The 24,534-nt window shown below is 41.2% G+C and overlaps 1 protein-coding gene across 2 annotated transcripts in view; it reads left to right on the top strand.

The window, feature by feature from the left end:
- Positions 1-20,329, top strand: part of LOC135514157 (tenascin-R-like) — a 129,554-nt gene extending 109,225 nt beyond the window's left edge. For both annotated transcript variants that reach the window (XM_064937412.1, XM_064937403.1), the window contains exons 15-22: positions 374-517; positions 3,228-3,358; positions 8,594-8,726; positions 9,131-9,282; positions 10,812-10,908; positions 14,024-14,185; positions 14,946-15,109; positions 15,780-20,329. In XM_064937412.1, coding sequence (XP_064793484.1) covers positions 374-517; positions 3,228-3,358; positions 8,594-8,726; positions 9,131-9,282; positions 10,812-10,908; positions 14,024-14,185; positions 14,946-15,109; positions 15,780-15,902 — 1,106 coding nt within the window. In that variant the 3' untranslated portion in view covers positions 15,903-20,329. The remainder of the gene's footprint in view (positions 1-373; positions 518-3,227; positions 3,359-8,593; positions 8,727-9,130; positions 9,283-10,811; positions 10,909-14,023; positions 14,186-14,945; positions 15,110-15,779) is intronic.
- Positions 20,330-24,534: the final 4,205 nt, after the last annotated feature.

Raw genomic sequence — 24,534 nt, 5'->3', positions numbered from 1 at the left:
ACTCATCTAGGCAGTAGCATCTTGGCAGAAATGGTTTGTTAACCTGTTACTTTTCATCATCAACACGGAACCTATTTCTAAGGATATAGTAAGCCATTCATTAAACAGGCAATTTATCTAGATTGGTTATACAAAGTTTAGTCGTGCAAGCAAATAAGAAATTGTGAATTTAAGTGAAATTGATTTCAGCAACATGCAATTAAACCTGACCAATAATAACCCCAATCTACCAACCCTGACAGCGACTGTGCATATCCTAGGCAACTGTTATATCTTAAAATTGTTTATTGTAATCATAAAATCCAGGTTTGTTTACAATCTCATGTAGTCTCCTCGTCTAATGTGAGTCTTTATGTTCCTCCTTCTCCTTAAGTGACAGCTGACACCTTCCTGGTGGAGGGTGGGAAACAGGAGCACCAGCTCACTAAGCTCTTGCCTAGCACCACTTACTCTGTAGCGCTCTATGCTACCAAGGGACCCCTGACCAGTGGAACGGTCATCGCCAACTTTGCAACACGTATGTCACGTACTTTACTTGCTTAGTTTACTGTTCCACCTACCCAGTCAGAACTAGCCCACAAAGACTACCGAGAGCAAGGCAAGCTACTTAAAACTCCTTGAAACATACTTCTATTCAACTAACGCGTGCCCTCTCACATCTCTTAGTTAAAGTGTGTCTAATTAGCAACAGGAATCATTTCTCCTCTCATTGAGGCCCTTGCAGTGTGATCACGGACTGACCACGTCTCTAATGCTGGTATACAGTGTTCATATTAGGACAACCTCAGTCTCATACATAAAAAAAAAAATCTCAGTTGCCAGGACTGAGGCAGTCCTAATATGGACACCGTACTGCTAGCTAACAACCTTCACAAGCCAATCATATCATACCTACTCCACTTTAGGGATGGGAGAAGAGGAGGGGAGGAAGATGGTGTAGATTAGCAGAGTTGGGGCTATGGGCCAAGTTGCATAAAACATCTTAAGTGTTTCCCTTAAGGGTTTACCTTAAGGAATAATGTTCCCTTACCTAAGTCAAGGGTGTTGCATAGAGCACCTCAAATATTTAATTAGGGAAGGGCATAATTTAAGTGTTTTACTGTGGTTTGAAGGCATATATGGCAGAAAGACTATCAGGTTTCCATGGAGAAGACCTGATTCACTGAATGAATTTCTCATCAAAGAGATAACATTTATTTTGTGATCGCAAAATAGAATTTCCACAATCAAGACAGGAGAAACAGATTGATTCAGAAGATAATGAAACACGTTTTTTTGTTACTTTTTTTCGGAACTTGTTTCTATTACTTTCTAACACGTCAAGTTGGCAGAGTAGGTAGCTACCTAGACACCTAGCTATGTAGCCATGGATAATGCACCTGTCATTGTTTAGCTACCAAGCTTGCTGATGGATGTTTTCTTTTCGAAACCAGGGTAGAGGAAAGCAACATTCACCTCCACAAATGCGTTTTACATCGATATCCATACTCAATGAAGCACTTAAGGGACCTCATGGGCACCCTTAACTTTTTCACTTAATTTAAGGGGTAGATTTACTTTAAAATGTTTTGTGCAACTGACTTAAAGTTACGAAACTCTAAGGAAAAAGATAAGGGGAAAATGTACTTAAGATGTTTTGTGCAACTGGGCCCTGAACTTTATTTTCAGTGTTTCATGAACAAAGCAATTCTGTCAGCAGCAGGGCATAAATATCCCCAAGCGAGCAGCAAGGCCCAGGCTGCACTATAGTGGAACCTCATGAACATTTTCAGGCCAAGTGGGCTGCTGCCTGTGTAGTGTACACAAACAAATGTCCAGAAAAAAAGAACAACTAGTAGCTTTTTGGAGCGTTTTTGTCTTGTGGTAAAAGTCTCCCTATGGGGAGGGACAATTCCACTATATTTATTTAATCAACCAGTTCCCTTTGCAAAACTTTATTTATAGACACTGTTTTTCGACAAATTAAGTGTCACAGGCCATTGGTTTTGCTACTCAAGGGCCAGCCTTGTTCTCTGATGTTGGCACGTAATCACTGAACGGGGTAGCCAAGTTCACCAGACTTCAGAGACTTTTTACATTTTTAATTTGGGTGTTATTTAATTTTCGATGCTGTTATTCTCCACTTACGCTTTATTTTCGCTGACTGTTATGCTCTGATTAAAATGTGCCTGTGTTGATGGCCTCTTATGAACATAAAGTTATTTGTTGACTCACTTTCTAAAAGCCTTGACCAGCGAGAGAGATTTTATTTAGGGAAGTTTTAGAAATTATAATGTGTCTTCAAAATAAGTACTTTGGTTTAGTATAAACCTGAACCAGTGCATGGGGATTCACTTATTCATTGTTTCTTGATGGAAACAAGTTTTCTTATCATATAGTAATAATCCATTACTTCAGTTGCCATCTGTTTGCATGTTGAGACACCTTTACATTATATGTCCAAAAACCCCATCTCTCAGAATAGTGTTCACATGGGGTATAACTAGAGAGAGAGAGAGATAGAGAGAGAGAGAGAGAGGAGAAACAAACGAGAGAGAAGTGTAGGCAGTGTCATGGCTTGAAAAGATTAAATCAAAATTAAAGAGGATGAAAGGAAAATTAAGATTGACGCCCTCTCAGGCATTGCAGTCATGTTGAGGAGAGAGGAGGAGAATGGCAGTCTGTCAGATAAGACCTCGAAGAGGCAGATATGGTAGTGTGGACACCCACATTGTAATTTCTCTAGTGGGTACTACTGCTGTGTGGAGATGTCATTGCATCTCATGTAGAAAGTCCTTCAGTCCAGAGGCCTGAGGCTATCAGTGGTAAAACACTGTTAATTACTGTCATAGATCTCCCCTGAAAACACCTGAGGACAACAGGAGGAGAGCGAGATAGGAAAAAGAGTGAAACTGGAAAAAGAGTGTGCAGCAGGTGTTCAAGAGTGCTGGGCCAGTAACCAAAAGGTCGCTGGTACAAATATCTAAGCCAACTAGGTGAAAAATCTGTCGATGAGCCCTTGAGCACAGGTAGGGTTAAGGACAATTAGAATGCATTCGCAGCAGGATGACTCCAACTAAGGTCCGCTAGAGGGGTGTTCATCAAATTAGAAGATAGATCATAATTGGGCAACTTTTCCAATTTAAGTACAGTATTTGGATACTAGAAATGGACATACTGTAGCCACTAATGATTTGACTCAATGGAACAGGGACATAGTTATCTGCTATCTGATTTCTCCCCTCTAGCCATGGACGCTCCTTTGAACCTGACCGCCAGTGAGGTGAACCACCGCAGTGCCCTCATCTCCTGGCAACCGCCCATCACAGACATAGACAACTACATGCTTACATACAAATCAGCCGATGGCAGCAGAAAGGTAGGCAGAAAACAGTAGGGCGTATCTACCTTTATCAACAAGAGTTCCCAATCACAGACACACACTGAACTGTGAACTGTAGTATCAAGCCAAAGCGGCTCAAATGGGAAATGAATATGAGCCATACGTGCTACGTGTAGTGTTTTCAAGCTTCCAAAATACTAGCCTTTCCCAGATCTGTATGTGCTCTTATTTTCTCCATTGTTGTCATTGTCAAGTCAAACATTGGCATGACAATGAGTGGCAAGGTGTCACGACTTCTGCCGAGGTGGGTCCCTCTCCTTGTTCGGGCGGCGTTCGCCAGTCGACGTCACCGGCTTTCAAGCCATCCCCGATCCACTTTTCATTTTCAATTTGTTTTGTCTTTGTCTTACACACCTGGTTTCAATCCCCCCAATTACTTGTTCATTATTTAACCCTCTGTTCCCCCATGTTTGTTTGTGAGTAAGTGTTTATTGTATTGTGGTCCGTATTTGTTGCCTTGTACTTATACGACGTGTATTTTTTTGGTAAGAGTTGTCTTTTTCTATGAGTTTCCAATCAAGCTCCCACACGATGCTGTATCAATAAGCCAAAGGTCCTCCCAGGAGATATGATTGATGATACAAGAGCCATAATATGACTGTTACCGGTAGAGTTTTGAAGCTATCAAAACAGTGTAAATATCACCCAGACAAATGACCGCTTAGTACAGATCCATTGCACAGCTCTACTCGGCAATAGAGCCGTTTAGATCTTTTAATTAGACTCCTGGAAACGTTTTCATTTTAATTACATTCTTTGATGTAGCTGAGTAATATTAATAAAGTAGATTAGGAAGGTTATTCCGTTGCAATATGCCTATTAATGACTCACCAGGAACAATTTCCCCTGATATTCTACAGCAGATATCTCTCTCAACTAATTATATCATTCAGGCAGAGCCCAAGAATGGGTCCCAAATAGCACCCTATTCCCTATATAGTGCACAACATATTACCAGAGCCCTATGTGCCCTGGTCAAATAGTGCCCTATATCGGGAATAGGATGCTATTTGGGACGAAGAGCCCAACACTGTACTGTCCTCACGGTCTTCATCTTAACTAGCTTTAAACTTTTTTTTTTATGTATATACGTATATACACTGCTCAAAAAAATTAAGGGAACACTAAAATAACACATCCTCGATCTGAATGAATGAAATATTCTTATTAAATACTTTTTTCTGTACATAGTTGAATATGCTGACAACAAAATCACACAAAAATTATCAATGGAAATCAAATTTATCAACCCATGGAGGTCTGGATTTGGAGTCACACTCAAAATTAAAGTGAAAAACCACACTACATGCTGATCCAACTTTGATGTAATGTCCTTAAAACAAGTCAAAATTAGGCTCACTAGTGTGTGTGGCCTCCACGTGCCTGTATGACCTCCCTACAAAGCCTGGGCATGCTCCAACTCCTGGACAGTCTGTGGTGCAACGTGGCGTTGGTGGATGGGAGAGAGACATGATGTCCCAGATGTGCTCAATTGGATTCAGGTCTGGGGAACGGGCGGGCCAGTCCATAACATCAATGCCTTCCTTTTGCAGGAACTGCTGACACACTCCAGCCACATGAGGTCTAGCATTGTCTTGCATTAGGAGGAACCCAGGGCCAATCGCACCAGCATATGGTCTCACAAGGGGTCTGAGGATCTCATCTAGGTACCTAATGGCAGTCAGGCTACCTCTGGCGAGCACATGGAGGAAATGCCACCCCACACCGTGACTGACCCACCGCCAAACCAGTCATGCTGGAGGATGTTGCAGGCAGCAGAACATTCTCCACGGCGTCTCCAGACTCCGTCACGTCTGTCACATGTGCTCAGTGTGAACCTGCTTTCATCTGTGAAGAGCACAGGGCGCCAGTGGCGAATTTGCCAATCTTGGTGTTCTCTGGAAAATGCCAAACGTCCTGCACGGTGTTGGGCTGTTAGCACAACCCCCACCTGTGGACGTTGGGCCCTCATACCACCCTCGTGGAGTCTGTTTCTGACCGTTTGAGCAGACACATGCACATTTGTGGCCTGCTGGAGGTCATTTTGCAGGGCTGTGGCAGTGCTCCTCCTGCTCCTCCTTGCACAAAGGTGGAGGTAGCGGTCCTGCTGCTGGGTTTTTGCCCTCCTACGGCCTCCTCCACATCTCCTGATGTACTGGCCTGTCTCCTGGTAGCGCCTCCATGCTCTGGACACTACGCTGACAGACACAGCAAACCTTCTTGCCACAGCTCGCATTGATGTGCCATCCTGGGTGAGCTGCACTACCTGAGCCACTTGTGTGGGTTGTAGACTCCGTCTCATGCTACCACTAGAGTGAAAGCACCGCCAACATTCAAAAGTGACCAAAACATCAGCCAGGAAGCATAGGAACTGAGAAGTGGTCTGTGGTCACCACCTGCAGAACCACTCCTTTATTGGGGGTGTCTTGCTAATTGCCTATAATTTCCACCTGTTGTCTATTCCATTTGCACAACAGCATGTGACATTTATTGTCAATCAGTGTTGCTTCCTAAGTGGACAGTTTGATTTCACAGAAGTGTGATTGACTTGGAGTTACATTGTGTTGTTTAAGTGTTCCCTTTATTTTTTTGAGCAGTGTATATACATATACAGATGAAGTCAGAAGTTTACATACACCTTAGCCAAATACAGTTTTCACAATTCCTGACATTTAATGCTAGTAAACATTCCCTGTCTTAGGTCAGTTAGGATTACCACTTTATTTTAAGAATGTGAAATGTTAGAATAATAGTAGAGAGAATAATATATTTCAGATTGTATTTCTTTCATCACATTCCCAGTCGGTCAGAAGTTTACATACACTCAATTAGTATTTGGTAGCATTGCATTTAAATTGTTTAACTTGGGTCAAACGTTTCGGGTAGCCTTCCACACGCTTCCAACAATAAGTTGGGTGAATTTTGGCTCATTCCTCCTGACAGAGCTGGTATAACTGAGTCAGGTTTGTAGGCCTCCTTGTTCGCACACACTTTTTCAGTTTTGCCCACACATTTTCTATAGGATTGGGCTTTGTGATGGCAAGTCCAATACCTTGACTTTGTTGTCCTTAAACCATTTTGCAACAACCTTGAAAGTATGCTTGGGGTCATTGTCCATTTGGAAGACCCATTTGCAACCAAGCTTTAACTTCCTGACTGATATCTTGAGATGTTACTTCAATATATTCACATACTTTTCCTGCCTCATGATGCCATCTATTTTGTGAAGTGCACCAGTCCCTCTTGCAGCAAAGCACCCCCACAACATGATGCTGCCACCCCCGTGCTTCACAGTTGGGATGGTGTACTTCGACTTGCAAGCCTCACCCTTTTTCCTCCAAACATAACGATGGTCATTATGGAAAAACAGTTCTATTTTTGTTTCAACAGACCAGAGGACATTTCTCCAAAAAGTACTATCTTTGTCCCCATATGCAGTTGCAAACCATAGTCTGGCTTTTTTTATGGGGGTTTTGAAGTAGTGGCTTCTTCCTTGCTGGGTTATTTCGATATAGGACTCGTTTTACTGTGGATTTAGATACTTTTGTACCTGCTTCCTCCAGCATCTTCACAAGGTCCTTTGCTGTTATTCTGGGATTGATTTGCACTTTTGGCACCAAAGTAGGTTCATCTCTAGGAGACAGAACGCATCTTTTTCCTGAGCGGTATGACGGCTGCGTGGTCCCATGGTGTTTATACTTTCGTACTTTTGTTTGTACAGATGAACGTGGTACCTTCAGGCATTTGGAAATTGCTCCCAAGGATGAACCAGACTTGTGGAGGTGATGATGTCATGATGTCAATTAACCTATCAGAAGCTTCTAAAGCCATGACATAATTTTCTGGAATTTTCCAAGCTGTTTGAAGGCACAGTCAACTTAGTGTATGTAAACTTCTGACCTACTGGAATTGTGATACAGTGAATTATAAGTGAAATAATCTGTCTGTAAACAATTGTTGGAAAAATTACTTGTGTCATGCACAAAGTTGATGTCCTAACCGACTTGCCAAAACTATAGTTTGTTAACAATTTTGTGGAGTGGTTGAAAAACGAGTTTTAATGACTCCAACCTAATTGTCTGTAAACTTTTGACTTCAATTGTATATGTCTTTCAACACACATGCATGCACACTCACGAACACGCACTAACACTATATTGACCTTGTGTGTTTTTGGTGCTTGTGTTTGTCCAGTGGGTGTCAGTCATGCACAGAGGATTTGGTTTTAGTAACACGCTCTGTTGTTTTACTCTGCTTAGGTTAATTTCAGTCCCCATAAATTCTTCCCAACCTGTTCTCTCTGCTCATATAATCGTCATATTCACCACAGTAATCTGTGTTAGTTTGATTATGAATCATGTTGACCTTCCAAATTAGAATAAATAATACTCTTAACAAAAAAACTACAGCTGCATAATTCACCCAACATGTTCACCCAACTCTGAAAATGTGTCACTTTTTCCAAAATGGTTGAATATTTCATTCAGTTCTTCATAGATATTTCATATGGCTCAAAGCCTCATCAGATTCAGCAGTTCAACGCTGCTGTCACGGCCAGCTCCTAGAGAGCTCATATTCTTATTTCATCTGCCAGAAAAAGAGATCTCTGAGAAAAATGGTATGCCATCCACTCTGTGACAGAAGATAAGCTTGATAAAAGTGGATTTGTCAAAAACAATGAAAGGGAACTGAGTTTTAGACTGAAATAGCCATTCTTCTTCCCTTTCCTGGCAACTCCTTATAGCACCAGTGTCTGATAAGGTCCTTTTCCTCTCCTTTTTAGTTCTCCCTCTTATCATTTAGAAAAACACAGGGCAGAGTTGTACAAGAGCCAACAACAGTGAAAAATGAATTCAACATTTATATGGGCCTGACATAAATGTTTTTGTCTGTAAATGTGCCTGGGTGCTTTTGTTGTTTGTTGGTAGGAGTCAGATGGTATCACCGCTATGGGTTACTGTCTGCTGTACACTTTGGATTGGATCTAGCTAAAACTATTTGCTGTACCGTATCCACTCACAGGCCCATAGATTATGATAAAAACCCTAGGTAAATGCTGTGCTTACACTCCTATTCATAACAACAGGGATTATCAGATCAGGGCCTGCATTCAAAAAGCGCCTCAGAATAGGATAGCTGATCTAGGATCAGTTACCGTTCCCTTATCTGTGTGTTCTCCCCTCTGTGGTGTGTGTGTGTGTGGTGCTACAGGAGCTGATCCTGGATGCAGAAGACACGTGGATTCGTCTGGAGGGCCTGGCAGAGATCACAGAATACACTGTGAGGTTGCAGGCTGCCAGAGGATTAGAGACCAGCGATATCATCTCTACAGCCTTCACAACAGGTAAACGCACATGCATGCGCACACACATGCTCTCTCACACACACACACACACACACACACACACACACACACACACACACACACACACACACACACACACACACACACACACACACACACACACACACACACACACACACACACACACACACACACACACCATTCATCCCCACTCCACACTTTATCCAGATTTCAGGGCCATATAATCAATAAGCATCTCAGATTATGATAGCTGATCTAGAATCAGATCGCCCCTGTCCATATAATCTTATTCTTTATAATCTAAAAAAACGGACCCTATATCAGCAGTCCTACTATGACACACTTTATGAATACAGGCCCAGTCCTCGTCATTCTCCATTATGTTGAGCTTATGTCATGTGTTCTGTTCTTCTCCGCACCAGGAAACCGTCTGTTTGCCACCCCTCAGAACTGTGCCCAGCATCTGCTGAACGGGGAGTCCGTGAGCGGTGTCTACACCATTTACATCAACAGAGACGCCAATCAGGGAGTGCAGGTCTACTGTGATATGACCACAGACGAAGGAGGCTGGATCGTAAGTGTCTCATAGCAGGAGATATACCTTGCAGACAAAACCCCAACAGCACCCAACATTATAGTGCATAGGGTGCCATTTGGGACATGTACTTTGTCAATGTGTACTGTTGTGGCCAAGGACACAAATATTCATTTTCACCAAGTCTGCTGCCTCAGTTTGTATGATGGCAATTTACATATACTCCAGAATGTTATGAAGAGTGATCAGAGGAATTGCAATGAATTGCAAAGTCCCTCTTTGCCATGCAAATGAACTGAATCACCAAAAAACATTTCCACTCCATTTCAGCCCTGCCACAAAAGACCAGCTGACATCATGTCAGTGATTCTCTCGTTAACACAGGTGTAAGTGTTGACGAGGACAAGGCTGGAGATAACTCTGTCATGCTGATTGAGTTCGAATAACTGACTGGAAGCGTCAAAAGGAGGGTAGTCCTTGGAATCATTGTTCTTCCTCTGTCAATCATGGTTACCTGCAAGGAAACACGTGCACAAAAAGGGCTTCACAGGCAAAGATATTGCTGCCAGTAAGATTACATCTAAATCAACCATTTATCGGATCAAGAAGAACGGTTGAATTGTTGTGAAGAAGGCTTCAGGGCGCCAAAGTAAGTCCAGCAAGCGCCAGGACCGTCTCCTAAAGTTGATTCAGCTGCGTGATCGGGGCACCACCAGTACAGAGCTTGCTCAGGAATGGCAGCAGGCTGGTGTGAGTGGATCTGCGGTGAGGCGAAGACTTTTGGAGGATGGCCTGGTGTCAAGATGGGCAGCAAAGAAGCCACTTCTCTCCAGGAAAAACATCAGGGACAGACTGATATTCTGCAAAAGGTACAGCGATTGGACTGCTGAGGGCTGGAGTAAAGTCATTTTCTCTGATGAATCCCCTTTCCGATTGTCCGGGGCATCCAGAAAAAAGCTTGTCCGGAGAAGACAAGGTGAGTGCTACCATCAGTCCTGTGTCATGCCAACAGTAAAGCATCCTGAGACCATTCATGTGTGGGGTTGCTTTTGCCTAAGAACACAGCCATATGAATAAAGAATGGCACCAACACATCCTCTGAGAACATCAATATTTTGGGTCCATGGCCAGGAAACTCCCCATTGAAAACTTGTGGTCAATACTCAAGAGGCGGGTGGACAAACAAAACCCCACAAATTCGGACAAACTCCAAGCATTGATTATGCAAGAATGGGCTGCCATCAGTCAGGTTGTGGCCCGGAAGCTAATTGACAGCATGCCAGGGCAGATTGCAGAGGTCTTGAAAAAGAAGGGTTAACACTGCAAATGTTGACTCTTTGCATCAACTTCATGTCATTGTCAATAGAAGTCTTTGCCACTTATGAAATGCTTGTAATTATACTTCAGTATTCCATAGTAACATCTGAAAAAAAATATCTAAAGACACTGAAGCAGCAGACTTTGTGGAAATTAATATTTGTGTCATTCTCAAAACTTTTGGACACGACTGTAGGTGGAATCAGAGTGGTGCCACCTGGTCTTCACTCTGTATCTGGTCTGTGTTCCAGGTGTTCCAACGTCGTCAGAATGGCCTTACCGACTTCTCCAGGAAGTGGAGTGACTACAGGGTCGGCTTTGGGAACCTAGAGGATGAATTCTGGCTCGGTAGGTTTTCTCAGCAGCTCATTTCAGCCCCATAACACTTATTAGGAGGTATCTCTTGGGGCTACTTACACTATTTAATATATGAATAGGGGGCCTTTGTGTTTGTGTTGCAGTCTCTGCTTCTGCTTGTCTCTCCCACCTCAGAATTAACAGTTGACTTCATTTACACGTGTTTCTAGTCTGTTGTTCCTAGTCTGTTGCTTCTCGTCTCTCTCTCTCCTCTCTTTCTTTCATGACTTTACTTCACAAATACTAGCTCTGTGATTTATTAATGGATGTATTCAGCTCTCATTTCTCTTTGAGATTACATGGTAATTGTTTTTCATAAATGCTTTGATTTTGATACAAAACAAAAGGGCTTCTCTCCTTTGATGCACTCTGGAATATTGCTGCAAAATTCATTATAACATCCATAATTATATTCATTAAAAAAGCTAGAAATGAACAATGTTTCTTCATGGGCTAGTTTTCATGCTGTTGTTTTTGTAAATAGATAAAAGATGACGTCAACATCAATTTTTCATAGCAGAGATCCCAACCTTGAGAACTAGTTTTTGTAATTTTATTAGAAAAATATAATTAAAGTAGAGTACACTTTCATAACCCAAAAAAATGATAATGAATTTAACCATTAGAACATGTGTCAAACTCATTCCACGGAGGGCCGAGTGTCTGCGGGTTTTCACTCCTCCCTTGTACTGGATTGATGAACTAAGAGGACTAATTAGTAAATAACTCCTCTCACTTGGTTGTCTAGGTCTTAACCTGGTTGTCTAGGTCTTAACCTGGTGTCTAGGTCTTAACCTGGTTGTCTAGGTCTTAACCTGGTTGTCTAGGTCTTAACCTGGTTGTCTAGGTCTTAGCCTGGTTGTCTAGGTCTTAACCTGGTGTCTAGGTCTTAACCTGGTTGTCTAGGTCTTAACCTGGTTGTCTAGGTCTTAGCCTGGTTGTCTAGGTCTTAACCTGGTTGTCTAGGTCTTAACCTGGTTGTCTAGGTCTTAACCTGGTTGTCTAGGTCTTAATTGAAAGGAAAAACCAAAAACCTGCAAACACTAGGCCCTCCATGGAATGAGTTTGACGCCCCTACTTTAGAATGTTGCAGAATATCGATGACCCTGCAGTAGATTAGTCCCCAGTCTTTGTCATGCCTCTTTCCATGTTACCAATTGCCACTGCGTTCCTACCCAAGCTGTACTTCAGTATATCATCTACTAATGACACACAGATCCAATGTGCTGGGAAAACAGTATGAATCCTGACTCATTCCTGATTGGTAAAAGCTAGAAGCACTTCTCACCCAGTAGATATTCCTTATGACCTGTTTCATTTCTGCTGACTCAGTGCTGTGCTCACTCCTGTTGGGGACGGTAGGCGTCAGCTCTGGCTGAGCCAGGCTGCATTCCAGATGGCTCCCTATTCCCTATATAGTGCACTACTTTTGACCAAAGTGTTGCAGTGTACAGTATAGGAGATAGGGTGCCATTTCGGATGTCGCTCCAGTCTACACTGCCATGCCCATCCCATATCCCCTGTCTGTCATTAACTACACAGTAGGAGGTCACCTCTGGCTCTGGCAAGCACACCCAATGCTCCTCCTTGCCCAGTCTCGTACTAATAGATAACTGTCTGTCCACACTGCAAAAACATGACAGGAGCACTGTAGCCATGTACTGTACCATTCCTGTGACTGACACTGATATGGTAAAGCTATGACCTCAAGAGAAGGATAGTGGTGCTCTCAGAGGACATCATAGTGGGCTTCAGATGATGTAAGCACACAGCACCTGATCTTTTTTTTTATCCGACATCGTGCCGCAGAGACTGTGTGTTAGACCTGACATTTGGTTTAACTATCCTGCTATGGACAGAAAAGCTCTTTCTACAGGGAAACACTTCACATTAAGGTTGCCTCACAGTGAAGAAACAGGAATTAACGGATGCTACTATCAGTAGTTGAAAAGAGAACATTAGTCTGACTGACTAACCCGACCCCGGCCAAATATATTGTCAATTTGAGGACGTATTATAAAGAAACTGACGCAGTTGTGCAATGTAATATATATCATTTTCGCTCTTTTTAATTTGCCTCTTAATTTCTGTGGAAGTGTAGGAGTAAGCTGGGTAATAAAATGATAAGAGATATTAATTTATGAAATATAATGAGAACAGAATACAGCCTCCAAATGCATTTTTAGTCCTGCTGGCTATTTCTAATCAGGCTGACGCAAAAGCTTTGCTATCAGGTTAATAGCAGATGATCCTGCATTATGCACTGGCAAATTGGGCTTCACTCAATGTTTAACAAATCTTATTACACCAATTGCTTTTCCCCTGTCACCAGGGATTTCTTTTGTTTGTAATGCCGATTGTATCTTTTGCTGACATGTCGGAGCCCGAGCCCAGTTTCTCCCTCGTTCAGTCCAATGCTTATCATCAGAGGCTTCAAGTTTTTCGTGGGGTAAAAAAAAACTGATATCTGCTATCATGAGGCATGTACAACATCATATGATTTCTAGCTTGAGGTTAAACTTGAAACATCCCTGCCAAGAGGGGAGATTTGTTATCTTGGGAAAGCAAGGTCTAATCTCCCTGGTCCTTATCACAGCCTGGCTGGGCTCTGGGCTGGCAGCAGCAGTGGCAGCAAGGCCAAATGGACCAAAGACTGTTGACTGGAAGATATGGACAAATTTCACTTCACTGTCCACCTCCTCTTATCTCTATGTCATGTCCTGTGTGCATCGGTTCTTACCATGTCAAGGTGCAGGTAGAAGTTTATGTCAGACTTGAGTGAGTTAATTAAGCAATAAGGCCCGAGGAGGTGTGGTATATGGCCAATATTCCACGGCTAAGGGCTGTTCTTAAGCACGACGCAACGTGGAGTGCCTGGACACAGTGCTTAGCTGTGGTATATTGGCCATATATCAGAAACCCCTGAGGTGACTTATTGCTGTTATAAACTGGTTACCAACGTAATTAGAGCAGTACAAATACATGTTTTGTCATACCCATGGTATACGGTCTGATATACCACGGCTGTCAGCATATCAGCATTCAGGGCTCGAACCACCCAGTTTATAATTTGAACGGCCATTGGTTATCTCTTTTTCTTCTTCAGGTTTGGACAACATACAGAAGCTTGCAGCTCAAGGTCGCTACGAGCTCCGGATCGACATGAAGGATGGCCAGGAGTCTGTCTATGCCAACTATGACAAATTCATCATCGGTGATGCCAGGAATTTATACAAACTCAGGATAGGAGAGTATAATGGCACAGCTGGTGAGCATTTATTTACTCTATGTGGCACTGATTTAAGATCAACCAACTCATCGGCAGGTAGCCTCGTGGTTAGAGCGTTGGGCCAGTAACTGAAAGGTTGCTGGATCGAATCCCCGAGCTGACAAGGTATAAATCTGTCATTCTCCCCCTGAGCAAGGCAGTTAACCCACTGTTCCCTGGGCACTGAAGACGTGGATGTTGATTAAGGTAGCCCCCCGCACCTCTCTAATTCAGAGGGTCTGGGTTAAAATGCAGAAGACACATTTCATTTGAATGCATTCAGTACAACTGACTAGGTATCCTTATTAAATGTACAGTATATTACTTTGAACAGTGAAGAGATGCTTAATACTGAACCCGATAGCCTAGCAGTTAAAGGTTGTTAGCTCAAATCCCGAACCGACAAGATGAAGATTCTGTCATTCTGCTCTTGATTGAGGCAATTAACCAGTCCCCGTCCCCGCCACAACAGCAGCTCCCTTGGCCCCCCAATCCTCTCCAATTTCGAGGGGTTGGGTTAAAAGAGAAAGTCAAGTATTGGTTGGACCTTGTGTGCAATTGACGATCAAAATACATTTCTTTAGAAAACCATAAAAGCAATTCTCTTCCATCTCTCTTATGGTGTCGTGAAGGTACTTATTTAAACCCATCCACCCACTGCTTGGCTCCAGCCCTGCAGTATTATTCAGTTCAGACTGTCAGTGTGCCCATGTCATGTGCTGCTTCCTTCTATTTCATTTATTTCCATTCCCTGTCACAGGGGATGCACTGATCTATCACCAAGGCCGTCCCTTCTCCACCAAGGACAGAGACAATGACATTGCTGTGACCAACTGTGCTCTGTCCTACAAAGGAGCCTGGTGGTACAAAAACTGCCATCGGGCCAACCTGAATGGAAAATATGGCGAGTCGAGACACAGTCAGGTGCGTGTCCCTGTCCTCCATACTGAAACTGAGGGGGGACGACTGGCATTAAACACCACAGTCCCTGTCATTTCAATTAGAGACATAAAGAAAGTGAAGGCAGTAAGGCCAGCTCCTTTGTATTATACTTTGAAGCTCCTGCTGCTTTTACACCAGTGTGATTTTGTTAAAAAGTACAAATCTTGAAAAGAGCTTTTGGTGAGGCTACTACAAAAGGCTTGCAACATCACACAAATTCAGCAGTTTCCCAATCTCCTCAACCTTATGATGACATGAAATGAAACCAGAAAGACATAACAAGAGGAACTAGCGACATTGTACTGTAGGTAAGATAAGACTGTCTGCATACCTTAATCCACTAATTGAATGCTGAGCTACAATGACCACAGTGAGTTCAAACCACAAAATATACGGAAAATTTGTTCCAATGTCCAAAATGTTGCTGAACATTTCAATACTATAGGAAATACCATTGCAAGGAAAAAGGTTGGTCTGGTAATAAGGAGAAAGCCTTCATTTGTTACGTTCAAATTAGAAGAGAACTGTCCATTTGAGAACCATATCTGAACCTATCTCACTTGGCACATAAGCAATATGTAATCGAAAGTTACATAACTAATACAATATGTCAGTGTAGGTTTCTAACCAATGTCCTCTCTTGATCTTACAGGGTATCAACTGGCATAACTGGAAGGGTCATGAGTTCTCTATCCCATTCGTAGAGATGAAGATGAGGCCATTTAACTACCGCAGCATCAGTGGCAAGCGAAGGAGGTCCACTCCTCCAGAATAAACCCCTTACCCCTGTACACTCTTACCCCCAATCCAGCTAGCTGTTCCCACTTTTACATAAGGCTGAAAGACAATAGGATGAGCTATGTCATTTATTAAAACAATTGAATGACAATGGTTGTGTTCGCTAGCCCGGAAAACCAGACTGATTTCAGTTCTGTTTCGTGTTTGTTTCACTCCACTAGTGAAACGAGTGAAACATAGTGTGAGTCAATCTGAATTTTGAGGCTACTGTATCTATTTGCTAATATAGGAAGAGATGTAAACCACTGGGTTTTTGTGTTTAGCCGGTTGCCCTGTCCTGGTGAGCTCAGAGTAGAGTTCATGAACTTCTCTCTATCTATAAAATACGAGTACATGAGAGCTAAGATTATTTCTCCCGTTTAAAATAGTAATTTTAACCAAATTCTATATGCCCATAAACATGTAAGATATCTCTATTTTTATAACTGATATGGTAAAAGTCCATTTATTACATGATATGATTTGATGCCTTGTTATTGAGATTTGTATTGAAATAGCAACCCTCCATGAGTTTTATAGACAAAGGCCTGCATGGAGCAATTCAATGGTCATAGACAAAACATTGCCACTCATAATGAGCTAATCAGTATTAGCCATCACCAAGTGACATACTGTACCAGCCTCTAATAGTGGATTCAACATCAGTTATTTATATATGTATGTCCATGTGGCCAATTTACTTTTGAATGTAAAATAAAATCCTAAATCCACACCCTGATTGGAATGGAAGAAACGGTGAGCACCAAACAATGATTGTGCACAACTTGAAATGTACAAGCTTCTCTCCAGTGCCCATTTATTAAGAAAACAACAGTGAGCAAGTTATTTGCACTGAGGTTATACATAGTATGACCACTGTCATTCAATACTGGTCTGTATACTGCCCTGCATAACTCAAATATATAACATTATTGACCAATATTCACATACAGTATTCTCCTAGAGGACATTCCAACTCCACAAACAAATATAAAGTGGTATAAAGATACTGTATGTGAATTAGCTCAAATGTCTCAAATGTTTCCCCATTGTGTTACTTGCAGTGATGGTGCTAATAATTGTTCAGACATGAAACCAAAGATTTGCTGAAGAGAAACTGTCAACAGAGCTCCATTTCTTTGTAACCTCATCCTCACTTCAGCAGATTTTTTGGGGGGGTAGATTATTGGTTTTAATCTCAGAAACAATTGTCATGGTTACATTCTGAGCACTTGTTCTTTGTCAAAATTAATTGAAACTGGTAAGCTCATTTATACACAGTTATGATGTTATGGTGTTCAATAGTCATCCTATATACAGTACATTCTTCCTGTCTCACCACTATTTACCATCTAACTGTGTTACGCCACCAGAGCAAGTAACATTTGGCCTGCTATAGCGAACCCCTTGGTCCTCAATGTACATTGGATGGATGAATACACTGTTCTACTCATCCAATCATTTTCATCAAACCATTTCATTTACCATTGTTCTCCGTTTTTGTGTGTTTTTTATTGACCAATTAACTTTATTTTCTCTCACCCAATCTCTACAAACTCTACCAACCACACAGTGTGTTTGTAACATAATAACCGTGTATGTTTTTGGTAATTCACTGTCCTTTAGACTTGATGACTTAAAACGTTGGTGATTGTCCATCCTGTAGACTGCTGGTACTAATATATTGGTATAGGAATCAGGAGCTTTATGAAACGCTGATACTACTTCCCCTATTGTTCTAATCATAGTTGTTAAGACAGACTTGTTTTGAGAAGGGAGGAGCCTATTGCATGCTAACAGTATGAGCAATAGCTCCATGGTAATAAGAAATGTGTTTTTCTTGTATTTAAGTGTTGAATTTCTCCTCAGAATTCCACTTGTCAAGTAACTGTTTCAGAGCTGTTAATGCAATGCATCCAAACTCCCTGAGCAAGACGTTGTTTAGTTTTTACTAGAATAGGGTGTGTGCTTATTAATGAACTACATAGACTAACTACTGTATGTCTCAGTGCATTTTGTGCAAGGAATGAGAGTGATGAAGCTCTGTAGATAACAGATGGAATGTACTTTATGTCAAAAAAGAGGTGTCTCTTTTGGCAAATCCTGGTGTGCCCAAATTCTAACCCGAATGCTTATTGACTCCGCCCCAAAAAATGCCACGCTGTTTTTCCGAATTTATAATAGTCAAACAATCAGAATTATACAGCGTTATTGTCCACAAAACATTTGGTTAGGTGAGATGTTCTGACAAGATTATCCAGAAGGCCTATTCCAAACTTTAGGACATGTATACTGTAGTTCTTCTTTATGTTATGCTTGTCAGTGTGTCAACCCCCAGCATCTCTGCCAAGAATTCAAGTCTGAGCTAGTAAAGTTATGTTTCAATTGGAGTGACTAAATCCCCTTACCTGTGTTGATGTTGTTTCAGGGGAGCAAAAGAGAGAATATCTACAAAATTCTGCTTGAATTTTGAATGAAAGGTAATCGAGCGTTAAGACACTGTTATCCATTGGCTTGTGATGTAATAGGACATCTAGCTATTGAGGGAACCTCAAATACAAATGCATGTAATCAATGGTGGCTGCGAAAATGCTGAGTGCTAAAAAAAGAATACAAACAGATCGGGAAATACTGAGGAGGGTAATAAAAGCGAGAAACTCTTCACAGAAGAAAATGTATTGTCAGTAAGAAAGATAATAGAATCTCAATATGCTGAATATAAAGTTATTTTCCGTGCCTTTGCACTTCAGGACTACTGTAGACAACACATTGCACGTGTGTGACAGGAATAGTATACGCGATGCTGTTACTAACTCCATATGCTGTGAAAACCGAGTCATGTAGATCAAGTATACCTCTCCCAGGCGTCGTCAGACCTCCACCAGACATCGCTGAAGCAGAATAATACGTGAAATAATGTGATTACCACGTCTGGCCCCTTAAACCTGCCACTATTGTTCCTACTATTGCTTCCATGCCGTCACTTGAAGGAGGGTGAACGTATGGTTCTGATTATAGAATGGAATAACTCGAATGGGAATAACACAGACCACTGTGATTCTATTTCTATGGTTGTGATGCGCCATATAGCCATGAGTAGAAATGTATTTTGACATAATAGGACTGCAGTTCACCACATAATCCACCTCGCAGAATATACTCTAATGCTTTAATCACAGTTCATCACAGTCCATATGTAAATTAACTAAGGGACAATTGCATGGCTGTACAAAAATCATGCAGATTGTGGGTGAATTATCCCATCACTTTAAGATGATTACATTGGCCTAGAATAATAAGCGCTTCGACATGGATATGTCACATGCCACTCATATTAGATAAGTAAATGATCCAACATGAAATAGCCTACATAATTTAAAAAAATCAGAATTACACATTTAACCTATTGATATGCTGTAGGACTAATATTGCTGTTCCCCGCTTAGTATGCATTCCAAGTGAATGTTGTTGCTGATGCTCTACCCAGGATCTGTGGTAGGAGGATCAGATCAATAGGTGAATTTGGTGTGCATCCCATATGGCACCATATTCCCTATTTTGTGCACTACTTTTGTCCAGAACCCTATGGCCATGATCAAAAGTAGCTCATTTGGGCAGAGCCCTATGGTCCTGGTCAAATGTAGTTTTCGAATGCCATAACCAGAGGCCAAGTTAACATGTGGTCTGCTCTTCTATTTGAACAGATGAGATACTATAAAGTATCTCTCTGTTTTATCTGGTGCACAGCATGCAGATCTTTGTATTTACATCTGAGAGAAGGTTTGAAGATTTTTCTGTGTGAGGAGAGGAGTGTAATCAAAAGACTGCATATATCCAACAAGGTTGAGAACAGACTTCTACAGACTTCTATTAATCATTTGCATAGCAGATGCATAGCAGATGGAAAAGATAATCTAGTGTTTGAGAATTGTCAATCTTCCCCCCATTACTTTACCCATCACAGGTTCACAATGCACTGGAGCAACAACTCACACTGGATCACAACTCAAACCCACAATCTGTCCCTTTGTTGTGTGATTTAATCAGGCATAGTTAATGAGTGGAATCATTTCCTGTCCTTTATTTATTTCATTGTATTTATGACTACTAGACACAGCTATGTAATTCATTTGTCAGTTGATGCAACATTAGTGTTTAGCTGAGAAATAGCCACAAGGATTGTTGAAATGTGTACTTTACCCGTTTGGATTAAGATCCCAGTTCTATGCTATCTGTATTATTTGCCATGAAGAATGTGAAGGAAGGTTGGGACTGTGGAAAAGCTCTTTTGATGAGTATCTGGATTGTGTTGGATAATCCTGGATATTACCGATGAGATTAGTTCTAGTTTAACTTAAAACATGTACTGTATAGTTCCTTTTTTAATACATTTTCTACATATTAATAAAATATTCCAATTGTCAATTTTGCTGTTTACAAGCTGCAGTTTTGTTTCAGATGTCCTTTTTTGCCTCAACTTCCTTTCACATGCTTTATAAATAAACACAACAATCTAACAATAATTTCAATCACGCCAATAGTTTTTTTTAAATAATTCAATACTCTTCTTATCACTTGGCCTATTTTTTACAAAGAATGTCTTCTCATTAACTCACACTTATAGTTTGTTGTGATGATGATGGGGTTCTCTGTGGTGGCTGCAGCATCAAACTAGACGCTAACTGAACCACAGAGTCGGAGCCTAACACAGACACGAGTGTATCCAAAAATGGCACCCTATTCCCCATATAGTGCACTACTTTTGACCAGGACCCATAGACCTCTGATCAAAAGTAGTGCACTACATAGTGAATAAGGTCATGACCAGGTCAAGGCCACACAATTTGCATAGGATCACGCTTAAACACACAAAACAGTATCCACTTCAGAATTGTATAATGTTGAACACTATACACTACTGTATTTGAGAGCATGCTCATATTTACAGATAAATCGTTTGTAGGCATATAATAATGGCATGTCCTAATTAGTCATTCATTCATTAAAAATGGCTAGCATGCAGAAATGGTCCACTAAATAATGAACAACACAATTACAATTACATGAAGCAGTTATGAGTTAAACAGGACAGCATAATACTGTGGGAATGATCAAATATTAGGCCCAAGCCATGGCTAGCTATATTCTGTCCTTATCAAAATATACCATGGATAGCGTTGCTTTTGAAAAACATAATTATTTCTGCCTTAATCAAAACCAACATGTCACTGACTGCCATATGACAACCAGATTGTCACAAGATATTGCAATATACTGTGATAAAAAATGATGAAATTGCCCTATAACAAACAGTAACATTGGGTAAATGTAATTAACGCCTAGATGTCTGCTGTCTGTTGCGAGCTTGAGTGCTGTTAGTAACACGTGCACTCCTGCTTAATTGTTCAATTGTCTCACACATACTGTATGAAGATGCCAACCATTAATGGGTCATGAGGCCCCTTCACCCCTCTTCATTTCCCTCCATTTCCCTCCAGTCATTTCACAGATCACTGGTTTGAATGTGATGAAAGGCGGCACTGTAAAACCAGCTCCAAGACTGGCTGAGTGGCTTGCATTGGCTTCACAACTGACTGAGCCCTGGAAGCAAATTGGGGCTGACAAGTGAATAGGAGGAGGTGCTGCTCCCCGTTGGACTGGGTAATAGTGCCGTAAACACGTTGGCTTAATTGAGAATTGAGGGACGGAAATGGATTGATGCACAGCATTGATACTTCTGACTTAGCTAACATTTAGTAAGCCAGTGGGGCTACTCAACATGAATGTTTGCAGGGCATGAAGAAGACTAGTGACAACTCCATTGGAGGCAGACAAATAAGAGGTAAGCATATTTGGCTACATGGATTGCTGTCTCTCTTGCTTTTTCTCTTCTTGTAGGTCATGATTTACTCAGTGATCTAGTAAGTTCGTGTGCAAGGGGATGATATCATTAATTGAACTGATCACATGGAGTTGTAGTCCTAAACCTTTGATTGGAGGGTATATGGTAGGAAACATCTTGTGATGTGGGGACATACTGTATTACACATAGCCAATATGTATGGGTTTTTGCATTAATAAGGAACTATATCTAGTATTAGAGTTAATGTAAGTCAGAGTCTATAGCTTTTCTTTTCTGTGGCTCAATGTACTCTAGTACTTGATTAGAGACGGCGTCATTGCTCAACCAATAAGGCTCAGTCCTGATGATCATCTACTCTGACAGCTGTGCTTTTTGCATGTTGCATGATGTCTGCACAGTGGAGAGAGGAGAGGAAAGATCCAAGTCTAGAAGAAAGATCTAGAGCTTTAGCGGTGGTTTAGAACAGGCACATACTTGATACAGTGGGGCGGCTTAGGTCAGCAACCACAGTGAGACCACATTGTTTTCTCTATTCCCCTCTTAAGAAGAAGGTGTAGTCAGCGAGGATTGTGACCTGACCGTGAGAATGTAGACTAGTTGGTCATGAACTGAACAGGTGTTTTGACCACGGGTGTAAAATTCCATCAAGTTTCTCAAAATAGCCAGATTTTCCAGAAATTTCAGTTGAAGGATTTTTGCCAAAGTTTACCAGAATTTTGCAACTCTACCAGCAAATGACTGTAGGCTCATCAATAGCCATGATTACAAAGGCAAACTATGTCAGCATTGAATTATAAGACAGTCTTCATGTGGTCTTTATATGTTGATAAACAGTCCATGGAGAGGACCATGAAAGACTTAATAGTTGCATGTGGAATGTACATTTTCTTGTCTGAGTTGAGTCTCATTACATGCAGAGTGAAAAGACAACACAGGACAGAGAGCATCTGTGCATAAGACAACATGGCCAGAAGGTAAAGACCTACTCTGCAAAGTACAATCTTTTGTTAACTTCCCAGCCATGTAGAAATTGATGCTCACATGTACCATATGTGTAGAAATCCCTTCCTCCTTCCATCCATGGGTCTATTTGAACCCTTCCCTTTTGTCCAATGTATTAACATGTCACAGCATACACTGTATACAATCACAAGACTGCCTCTTAAGGCTGTGGACTGGGCAAGCATTGTTAATGCTTTGCTTCTTCAGCTCCAAAGTAAGATGCGTTTTGTCCTGGAGACCTTAATTCTGACTTATGATTGGATGATCTCTCTCTACCCCTCTGGAGGGAGTCCAAGCAAGTCTTCATCGTTCTGCCTCAGAGCTCTGGGCTCGGTTGCATACAATATGTTAAGTGTTTCCCTTAAGGGTTTACTTGGATTAATCATTTTCCCTTACCTAAGGGAATTGTTTACTGGCATTAGAGACCATCAAACATTAGGTAAGGGAATACTTAAGGGGCTTTCTCTCTGCATTGTTGGGAAGGGCCCGTAAGTAAGTATTTTACTGTTATTTGCACCTGTTGTTTACGAAGCATTTGATGAATACAAATGTATTTGATTTGGTTTTACGGTAGTTTGAAGGCATGTACAGCAGAAATAATCTCAGGTTACCATGGACACAAACTGATTAACTGACTGAACATCTCCTCAAAGAGAACGCATTTATTTTGGAAGATCGTAAAATGTAACTTTTACCCTCAAGACAGGAGAAGCGAGAAGATAATGAAATTGTTATTTCAGTAACTTTTTTTATTACTTTCGAGCATGTCAAGGTAACTAGCTAGCCAGCTACCTTTGTAGCCATGGATTGTGCACCTTCCAATGTTTAGCTAAGTAGCCAGCTATCTATACACCTAGCTAGCTGGTTGATCAGCCTGGTCTCATAGACTAGTTGTAAACTAGTAAAAGTAAAGGTTGATGTTTTCTTTTGCAACCAGGGCAGAGGAAAGCAACATTCATCTCCACAAATGTGTTTTACATTGATATCCATACTGAATGAAGCACTTAAGGGACCTCATGGGCACCCATAACCTTTTCACTTAATTTAAGAGGGAAATTTCTCTTAAAATGTTTGTGCAACTGACTCAATGTTAAGGAAACGTTAAGTGAAAAGATAAGGCAAAAACGCAGAATGAAGGCGGAGTCTTCATTGAATAGTGAGAGTGGGCATTCTATTAAACATAGCCATGTAAAGATATTCTAAGAATAGCCTAATTGATTTAAATTTTTTACATTTTATTTAACCTTTATTTAACCAGGTAGGCTAGTTGAGAACAAGTTCTCATTTATATCTGCGACCTGGCCAAATAGAAAACAAAGCAGTTTGACACATACAACAACACAGAGTTACACATGGAATAAACAAACATACAGTCAATATTACAGTACAAAAAAAGTATATATACAGTGTGCGCAAATGAGGTAAGATGAGAGAGGTAAAGGCAATAAAATAGACCATAGTGGCGAGGTAATTACGATATAGCAATTGAACACTGGAGTGATAGATGTACAGAAGATGAATATGCAAGTAGAGATACTGGGGTGCAAAGGAGCAAAATAAATAAATAAACACAGTATGGGGATGAGGTAGTTGGATGGGTTATTTACAGATGGGCTAAGTACAGGTGCAATGATCTGTGAGCTGCTCTGACAGCTGGTTCTTGAAGTTAGTGATGGAGATAAGAGTCTCCAGCTTCAGAGAATTTTGCAATTCGTTCCAGTCTGGCAGCAGAGAACTGGAAGGAAAGGCAGCCAAAGGTGGAATT

Source organism: Oncorhynchus masou, chromosome 3, assembly GCF_036934945.1.
Source record: "Oncorhynchus masou masou isolate Uvic2021 chromosome 3, UVic_Omas_1.1, whole genome shotgun sequence".
Classification (NCBI taxonomy): domain Eukaryota; kingdom Metazoa; phylum Chordata; class Actinopteri; order Salmoniformes; family Salmonidae; genus Oncorhynchus; species Oncorhynchus masou.
This window is presented reverse-complemented; position numbering and strand designations above follow the sequence as displayed.